Source organism: Neltuma alba, unplaced genomic scaffold (genome assembly GCF_004799145.2).
Source record: "Neltuma alba isolate B1F8T4 unplaced genomic scaffold, ASM479914v2 tig00012565_pilon, whole genome shotgun sequence".
Lineage (NCBI taxonomy): Eukaryota > Viridiplantae > Streptophyta > Magnoliopsida > Fabales > Fabaceae > Neltuma > Neltuma alba.
The window spans coordinates 4,690-14,894 of record NW_021637020.1 but is presented as its reverse complement, the minus strand read 5'-3'; the positions used below and the strand labels follow the sequence as shown (position 1 = coordinate 14,894).

At 36.3% G+C, this 10,205-nt stretch overlaps 1 protein-coding gene across 1 annotated transcript; it reads right to left on the bottom strand.

The window, feature by feature from the left end:
• Window positions 1-4,010: 4,010 nt before the first annotated feature.
• Window positions 4,011-7,218, bottom strand: LOC114728690 (uncharacterized). Its single transcript, XM_028915626.1, has 3 exons — window positions 7,048-7,218; window positions 5,157-6,854; window positions 4,011-4,638 (listed from the first exon to the last, which is right to left on the bottom strand). Exons 2-3 carry the CDS (start codon window positions 6,620-6,622, stop codon window positions 4,389-4,391), a joined length of 1,716 nt encoding a protein of 571 aa, XP_028771459.1. The 5' UTR covers window positions 6,623-6,854; window positions 7,048-7,218; the 3' UTR covers window positions 4,011-4,388.
• Window positions 7,219-10,205: the final 2,987 nt, after the last annotated feature.

Genomic DNA, 10,205 nt, shown 5'->3' with positions numbered 1-10,205 from the left:
TAATGGAATCCAAACTGGGCAAAAGAAAATGAAAGGCTTGGGATAACGATGTTGATACAGTACGGAACCAGTATTCATTACAATTAGACCGGTCACGGGCTCAACGGGCTCAACCCATCAATCTATTATAAGATGATGGGTTGGGTTGAAAAAAATATGGACCATTTTGATATGGTCCTTTTCAGCCCGCCAACCTATAGCTTGCCACGAGCTAGTCTGCCAACCCGTTTTTTTAAAATAATTTTATTTTTATTTTAATAAGAAAAAGTCTTATTATTTTCACTTAATTTACATATAACTTTGTATTTTGTTAGAGACTTTGATTTTAAATTTGATTTCTCTTTTTCTTTATAGTTTTACTATTTTATACTAATAAAATAATTATTAACAATGAATTATATGTTTATATTTCAACTTTTGAGATTAATTTAATTATATAATTATATGAAAATATAAGAATAAGAAGAATTTGTTCTATAAAAATTTATAATTTAATTTAAAAAATTTAAATATATGTGTAAAAAAATAAAAAATAAAAAGAAGATAGAGGTTGGCCGGACGAACTAGCAAAATGTGAGCCCATCAGGAGACAGTCTTTTTAGGATCGGCCTGCATGGTCTCAAGCCTATGGTGGGCTGGCGCGTTTTACCACCTCTAATTACAATAATGAGTATTATGATGCTTATCAAATCTCAACCATTTAAATTTAACATGGACAGTCAAGATTCAATATTTGAAATTTTTTTCAAAAAATATTTTTCTTTTAACAGGTACATAATTAAAAATAAATGTAAACTCTTAAATGTAAGGTTTTTTAAAGAATAAATTTTGATTTAAAAATTATTAATTAAAAATTTTAAACTCAAACCATTGTCATTGTCCATGATGCAGACCATCCTGCTACTGTGGTCGTCACGTGAAAACGGCGTCGTTTTCTCGGTGGCTTCATTTTCCACAAAACATGTGTTTGATTTGATCTGTACGCTTTCTGTCATCCATCTTAATCTAACCTATGCGTGGGCCCCATATAAAACACTTCAAATGAATAATACTCCACACATTTAAATTCATGCACTGTTGGAGACGCGCCTAATTTCCCCTGTAAATTCCTCCATAATCTCCCCAACTTCTTCTCTTCCGTTCGAATATGCTGTTCCTTGGGTCCCATGTTTCGTTGAAGGATCCAGTCACGAAAAATATATAGGGACTTGCCATAGTCTTGTTATATAGCTTTGTTTAAATATAAAATACTGTAAATATTTTTTTATTTTGTTACGAATTTAAGTAATACTCCTCCGGTCCTTATTATAAGACCCAATTTGACTTTTTATTTGGTCCTAATTATAAGACCCAATTCATTTGTCTCTTATATTTATGCATTTTTTTTCCAAGATAATCCTTCTAATAATGATAGTTTTAGCCAATATACTTAATTAGTAAGGATATTTTAGGAATGACAACACTTATTTATTATAAATAACCAACTTAACTTACTTCCTTAATCTCCTCAAATAAGTCAATTGGGTCTTATAATTAGGACCGGAGGAGTACTACGTATATATATCAACTAAGTATAGGGTATCAAACAACGTTAAAAAGTCAATTAAATACTACCTCCGGTCCTTAATATAAGACCCCTTTTGACTTTTTGTTTGGTTCTAATTATAAGACCCCAATCCATTTTGTCTCTCATATTTATGCATTTTTTCCAAGATAGTCCTTTTAATAATGATAGTTCTAGCTAATACACTTAATTAGCAAGGATATTTTAGAAATGACAACACTTATTTATTACAAATAACTAACTTAACTTACTTCCTTAATCTCCTCAAATAAGTCAACTGGATCTTATAATTAGAACCGGAGGTAGTATTATTTATACAGCTGCACAGTCATAATCCATGCACTAATAAAGTCAATATGAAGTTAACATCAACGATCGTTAATCAAAGAGCAACATGGCCGCAACAAGTTGGGGGCGAAATTCATTCAATTTTAGCTGTCAAGAAATAATAATTGAGGAATAAAAACGTCATTTAGCGCTTCTTTTGATTATAGATATTAATCATATAAAAATGAACACTGTACCTTACACTAAATAAAAGTAGGTGCATATTTTTGCCACCGAAAGTACGTACATTTGCATTTGCACGCCCTCTCTTTTTGTTTGTTTATTTATTTTATTAACAATATTACGTGTATCTGTGTATTTAAAACGTGAAAATCTGTCTTCAAATGTAACACATAAGTAACGGAAATAATTAAAAAGAAGGAAAGAATATGTGCAGAAATGAATTCCTCTGTGTCACCAAAAAACAAAAGAAACGAAGCGAATTCCCTTGGGTTTAAGAAAAAACAAAGAAAGAAACACAGAGAGAGAGAGAGAGAGAGAGATTATTCGTCGTTAAACCTCCAAAATTAGAAACGCCGGCGCATATTCTTTCCTTCCATTTTTGTCATCCTCGAAATGTCTGCGAATAATGCTAATCAAATCATCAAAAGGGATTATTAGCCTTTTTTTAACACCTTTTCAAATTTCTTTATGATAATTATGGCATAATTGATAATCAAAAGCCATTTGCTTGGTCACCATTATTTGTGCAGGAGCAGTAAAAGCAGGGTGGGCGTGGTTTGGTCACGGCCAATGGGATTGGGAGGGATGGTAATCCTAATACTGTACTCTTCACGTGAATGTGCCCTCATTGTCTGCTTGGATTCATCTTCCACTGTACTTGCGCAAAAAAAGAAATTGACCGCTTAACTTTTTGATAATGATAATAAATCCATTTAAAATAACTTATAAATAGTTTTTTAATAGTGATTTATATAATACAAGACAAATATATAAGAAAATTTTTATCTCGATTTATGTGAAATGTGTTTATAGGAAATTTTTTAAACCCTCCCAAATAACCTCAATAACATCACTTTAAGTTTAATTGGACGTCAGTCACTTACCGGCCGGCCAAAAAATGTATATTTAGATTAAAAATAGTCATAAAAATACTATCCACAATCACAAATTCTTTTTTACTGGAACTTACATATAGATTAACATCACTAAACGCAACGACATTTTTTTTTAAACTGCCATAGAAACTGCATTTACACTTTTGTTTCTTTTAATTTATTAACAGCATTTTGTGCAATTGAATATCTACAACGTAAATAACCTGTCATCTAATGTCATGCACAAGTAATGGACTGAATCAAATATACATGGGTGCGTGAGTGTGTGTAAGCAGAAATGAATTTCTTTGGAGAGAAGGAAAATGAACATGGGAGACAAACTTATAAAAGAAGGAGAGATTATTCTTTCCCAAACCTCCAGAATTAGTGCGACCTACGCACGCATATATATTCTTTTCCTTTCATTCTTCACATGCTTTTCTTTTATATGTCTTTTATTAGCATTATTATTACTATTATTAATTCTTTGAACAAAAACGGAGTGTATCATTACTGGCACACCCCCCCCCCCCCCCCCCAACATCTGTCTGCGGCTAGCTCAGCCGTATTTTAGGAGTGTTTCAGCCAGCAATATGGACCTTACTTCCCTCTCATCAATAAGTGGGGGGAAAATATCTGCATGCCAGCCTGGTTATTTACTTTATTAATGACGTCCAATATATCAAAATATTAATATCTTTTTTTTCCAGCATAATAAAATGTTTATACCCATCCAGTCCCTGTCGACCTGGATACTTTTCTTGATCGTCTTTTCAGTTCAACCACTCTCATTTTTTCATAAAATTATAATTTACTTTTTATTTAATTTTATAGCCAACAAATATTTTTTAATTAATTGAATTGATAATTGATAACAGTAATATTCTTTAATCTGATAATTTAAAAACAAATGTCGAACAGTATGGCACGTGAAACATGATTACATGAAGCCCGTGTTATCCCCAACATTATCGTGAAGGGTCTCATCCCGTCTTATCATCGTGCTCAAATCAAAGCATAAGCAAGTCCCAAAAACGGCATTTATATTATCAACAAAGGAAAAAAAAAGATTTAATTACAATTTGCCGTGTGATTATGTCAACGAAAAACCTGAAAGAGAAAAATAAAGGCCATAATATGTGCAAAAGCAAGTCATCCCCGCCACCCATCCTCACACCATATCTTCTCGATCTTCAATCATTGGCCCCTTTCCACTCCACAGATCTCCAATGTAAACGCAACGACAATAAAATACTAGCATAGCCACAGTTAAACGCACCGTCGTTTACTCTGTCGTCACCTCCCTATACCTCAAGACATCTTATTTTTCGACTCCATGCTCCAATTTTAAGAGGAAAAAAAAAACAGACTACCAAAAAAATGTTTTTCTCTTTTTTTTTTTTTTTTTTCGTTCCCTTAGTAAGTGATCCAAAGATCAATTAAAGTTCTTGGGAGGTGTCTGGGGAAGCAAGGGGGAAACAGGTGTCTTCGGCCCCAGTGTTCCAGAGGAAGTGAGCGTAATTAGCGGCATAATATGAGTTTGTGGGTTCTGCAGAAATGGCTTCCAAATAGGCTTCTTCTGCAGCCCACAAGTCGTTCTTGGCCTTCCACAGGAACGTTGCGTATTTATTGTAGGCTTCCGCGTCAGCACCTTCCACTCCTATCGCTCTCTTGAAGTACTCTTCAGCTCTGTTCAAAGTACACACCCAACATTAATATTATTATTCATATGATACCATCACGGTCAAACAAGCAAGCCACTAGTAGTTTCATTCACATGCAAATGCAAGCAACTTCACTGTCAAGAGCAATAAAAATCAAGCCTTTTCCCCGTCAATTTTTCTATCTGCCTCTTGACACATCGTATGGTCGACGCTAACGAGATTAGTTTGAAGATCTTTCTTCTCATGCACGTGGGTCTCACGCGAGGAAGATGATAGATCATGTTCATGAATCAGTGGTGAACAGAAAATACACCACAAATTTCCTTGTCGAAGTTTTAATGCACAAATTGATCTTCTCGTCTGGCCCGATCCTGACTGAAGCGAGATTTTTATCTTAAAGGAATAATTTCAAGGTGTTCATTAATTCCCAAGTCTACGTGAAGCGCCTGACTTCTACCTTTTGTATGATATAACTCGAAATAATGATAACAGTTCTGAGAAAATCTAATGCAAGTGTAAGAAAATGGACGAGATATGACGAACCTGTCATAATCATGGGCAACCAGGTAGAGGAACTGAGCGTAGTTCGCTAGGAGAAGAGGGTTACTGGGTTCTTGGAACAACGCCGTCTGGTACAGTACCTCTGTCCTGAGGTACTCCGCATAATCGTCGGATTCGATTCTCGCCGATACAGGCGAAACGAACCCATCCACAGTCTCCTGGTCTAGTGCTTCGGCTCTTGAATTTGCTTCCATTGTCCTCGCTTCGTCCACAATGGATTCCCACAGACGCGCCTCTTCTTCATTTTCATCCGCTCTAGTCTCTCCCACCGTCACCGATTCTGTTTCCCCAGTTGTTCCCACGGTGGAAAATTGAGAAGAAGCGCCGCCGTCGGGGAGGACCGTACGGTGGTAGTGATCTGACCTGTCAAACCCCCCATCACCTCCATCTGTGCCGCTGGCTATTGGCCGGACTTTCCCGCCGCCGCCATTGTTACCCCCAATGGAGGTTGTTTTCCCGCTTGATGAGGAGACCGAAAATGTCTTGACTGCAGATGAATCAAACTTTTTATTCCGCTGAATTTCACTGACGGAGGCAATCTCCGTCGTGGATGCAGGCGGCGGAGCTGCCGTGGCTATGGCGGTGTTGTGCCCCATTGAATAGACGGTGAAATTTGCAAGAAGAATCATCACGTAGACCATGAGAGTGGGCGTGTGAGAGAAGACTTGCTGAAATAGCCAAACGAACGACGCGTGCATTTCTTTTTGAACTCGATCGAGGATCCCTTGGAGGTCTTCGTAGAATAGGATCTCCCTCATTTGCAGAGTGTAGCTATGGAGCTCACGGATTATGAACACCATGGAAGAGAAAGCCTTCTTTACAGAGCAACAAGCAGATTCACCCGCCTCTTTGAAGCCCTCTTTCCACTGCAATTTCTTCTTTATGATTCTCAGAGAAAACGGAAGCTCCACGCTGTTTGCTTTTCTTTCAATAATCGACGGAATAATCTCTTCGCCGCCGCCAGTGCTCCAATCCGGCGGATCTTTCTGGATTTCCACCCAGGGAGGCTCAATGCTCTCTACTTCGGAAACTGGGCTTTGTGTCTGATCTTCACCGATACTATCTGATTCTGAATCTGTGGCACTATTATTCCCATCGGAAAGCTGAAATCTGAGTGCTAGATCTTCAATCTTCTTGGAGAATTCGTCGTCCGAACAAGAATCAAAGCTGGCACCGCAGGTGAATCTTAATTTTCTAGCTGCCGAGAGCGGGTAATCACGAGATGGAGACCTATAAAGCCGCGTTGATTGGGAACCGAATAGGCTCGACCGGCCCAATCTGCTTACTAACCGACATACTAGAGCACCTCCTGCTCCATTGGTGCCACGACTTCCCCGTCTGGAGGAAGGAGATGAGATAGCAGAGGCTAGAGTTTGAGAAGAGGATGGGGAATGAGGAAGAACTGGCTGTGACCATTGCAAACAGGCTGAGGCAACTTTCACTCCCATTTCTTAGCTTTCAGGGTTAAATCGTGCGGAAAAGGTAGTGAATTTTAAGACTTCAAAGCCGAAAAAACATGAGGAACAGTTAAAAGGAGGAAAGAAATCATGAAGATTTAGAGTCCTGGTAGTGGAAAGCTAGATCCAAAAGAAGACTTTGAGGTCTCACGCATGGAAAATTTGGGGCACTCCAAAAAATTCAACCAAAAATATAGAACTCTTCGCCTTTCTTCCTTTCAACCTGCAAATTTAAAAAACAATGAATCAGTAAACTATTTCAAGTAAAAACAAACGAACCCCACTCCCATAGCTAATCATTGCTCTTCCCATGAAAATCGGATCGGAGGAAAACGCAGCCCGAAACACCATCAAAGCTGCACGATACTCGAGAATATCGTGATCCCAGAGAATGAAAAGTGGAAAAAGCTACTTACCCTGGTTTGGCTGAATGAAAACGGAGCTGAACGAACGACTGTTTCGTCAAGCTCCGGCGAAGGTCAAGGCACGACGCCTCCGGTGAAGTACAGCCTCAGCTGGGGTTTATCAAAACAAGCAGGCAACATCGGGGCTGATATATATATATGCACACACACCACCCAGCTTATATCAAGAAGCACCGCCGGTCAGAACGCGGTTCGTGTTTCTGTAGTTTATATATCTGACCCCGGTAAGAAACAGGCGCATCAGGTTGCCGGTCAGTCCTCCTGTTCATTGTACTTAATTAGTAAAATACTAATGATGTTTACTATAACTTCAATTAATTGCTATTTATTAATAACCAAGAATTTTGGGTTTGGGCTGTTCGAAGGGTAAGGGACGTTTCAGTCCGACGCGCTTTTTCACGGGGAGATAAAGTCCGAAGATCAGATCTAGCCGCTCCCATTCTGCCACGTGTTCAAATGCCAGTTCACTTTTGGAAAAACTTGCCAACCCGCCCGGTAATACCGTGATTCACCACCCACCTGTTCATTTATAGGGACATGTGTCTAATCCTGGGAACGTAAATATTGAATTTATTTCACAAAACGCATACAATATTTTAAAATTAAAATAACAGTTAAGCACTAGCACTAGCACTAGCATACCGTGGTTTAGTTCAATGGAAAAAATAATTTATTTTTCTCCTATAATTCTATTTATAACACGCTTTTAAGATGTTTTATTGGATTTAAAAGAATTTCAATCTCATTAAATTTATCCTAAAACTTAATAATTTTTAGGTTTTACTTCTTATTTAATATATATTATTAAAATAATTATAAAATTATGAGTAAAATATGGGTTCTATAATAAATTTAATGATACTAGCATGATTTGTATTAAAAATAAATAAATTATTTTCTCGGCTTTATAAATAGGGGAAAAAAGGTATTTTGAATGATTATTTGATGGGTTGATGGAAAAATCGGGAAAGTGAATAAAAATATCTCGTGGGGGGAAGAGGGTGAGGAACCAACGGTTGAAAATGGGGAGGTCAGGAAATGCCGAAATGGTATGAAAGCGAAGATTGAAGAAGAAAGGCCAACTTGCCGAAGCCGGGCTGGCTCCACCCTCCAATCACGAAAGGGACACCTGCATCTAAGCTACGGCTACAGTATCCCACTCATATCCCATTCCACGGTCCAGATTCATTTTCCCCCATCCCCTGTATTTTCCCCCTCTTTATTGATATTACTATTGTTCTCATAATATTCCAACACCAGAGGCATCACCCTAGGTCGTACCTTGTCGTACTCGAGAAAAATCAGCCAAAATATATATGAGTATGAATAATAGTAATATTTAATACGACGGGACCATAATTTATTATTATAATAATAATGAACGAACAAAATTAATTAATCAACATAAAAGGCGGCAGCTGGGATATTGAGAGCCGTCAATGGGTTAATGTACAGACGATTGTTTTAATTCGGTTCTAAATGCTATTTCCGGCCTTAATTAATTATAAGACCTCATATTAAGACCAGAGATAGTACAAGATTTTAATTTATTTTATTTTTTATATTTATTTTTTTAAAACAATCATTATAGTAGCTAACATGCTAAAAATTTAATTAAATGATAATTCTAACTAATATATATAATTAAAGAAGATATTTTCGAAAAGATAATACATGTTTAGTACAGATAACTAACTTAATAAACTTTTATAATCTATTCAAATTAATTAACTAGCTTTTATATTCAGAACACAGGAGATAGTATACTCCTTCTGGTTCAAAATATAAGTTAAGCTTTATCTATTTATATTTATCAAGAAACTAATTAAAATCAATTTAAAACAATAAATGTGTAAGGTATATATTTTTTCTCTCTTAATATACCCTTATTAATGAAGAGAATAAATAAAAGATGCAATAGATAAATTAAAGAGGAAATAGAATATATTGGGGTAAAATTAAAAAAAAAACTCATTAAATGCTTGAACAAAAGTGAATATTATCTTATAAAAAAAATCAACCCTTTTTAAGAAGGTTTAGCTTATACTCCATAGTATACTATTAAGGGCACTAAGACAGCAAGCCCGCGTGATATAAATGGGGTTTAGTTGGGCACGCCAAGCTAATTAAGGGCAGTGTGTTATTAAGGGCACGTTGTTTATTGAATATGGATGTACAGTTGTTACCCAGAAAAGAGATTCTTTGTTGGGCACGCCAAGCAGGCTCCTTTCATTGGTCCCATGAGCCTATTTTTTTCTTCCCTCAATTACTTCGTTCTTCTTCCTCCCTCTTTCTTTTTATTAGATTGTCAATTTGATGGATATGCTCATTTGACATCCACCCTCCTTCCCCTTCTAATTTTCTTCCACCACCGTCCCCTGTACATATTTTGATGTGGACTTATTTGCTTCGTCTTTTGCCTCTTCGCTATCCATTTGGAATTTTTAATTAATTTTAACAAGTTAAAATTGATTAAATGCAATGCCTGGACATAGATTAAATGAGAAATGAATAGATATAATTATAATATGTAAATCCCGTGCATAATCATATTTTCTTTTATTATTCTTCCTCTAAATGCATGACGCAGAGGATTGAATCTTCACGTGCTATTATGTTAATTAGGATCTTCCCAAGTGGCTGATTATCCATTCCTAATGTGTCAAGATGAGAAAATTTGTGAATGCATGCATGTGATTGCAAAGCTCAACATGTCTATTTAAATACATGAATAATGTCCACGCGAACGTAAAAATGAATCACCATAAATATAACACGTAAATCCCTCAAACAATTATGTATTTTTCTGTTATTTTCTCTTGTAAATGCTCGAGCACGATCCTGGGGATTGAATATTCCCAAACTACTAGGTTAAGATCTTCCCAGAAAATCTTCCTGATGAATGTGTTAGTCGAATAGTCAATGACTGTGCATGTACGTCGATTGAAACACTGAATGTCTATTTAAATCTGTGAACGTTCAATTTCACCCCCAAAAAAATCTAGGAATGTTCATACGAACGTAAAATAGAATTATCATTGTACCAAATTAAGTTTATTGCGTATATATTTTCTTTATCTATTTTATAACAAGAAAATTATACTTATATATGCTATTTCCTCGATGTAAGAATCAAGAGGCGATTAAAA

Excerpts from the sequence above, each read along its gene's own strand:
- LOC114728690 (XM_028915626.1), bottom strand. The coding sequence starts at position 6,622 with ATGGGAGTGAAAGTTGCCTCAGCCTGTTTGCAATGGTCACAGCCAGTT. Across the intron at positions 4,639-5,156 it reads GTTGCCCATGATTATGACAG|AGCTGAAGAGTACTTCAAGA; the intron begins GTTCGTCATATC and ends TACTTTGAACAG.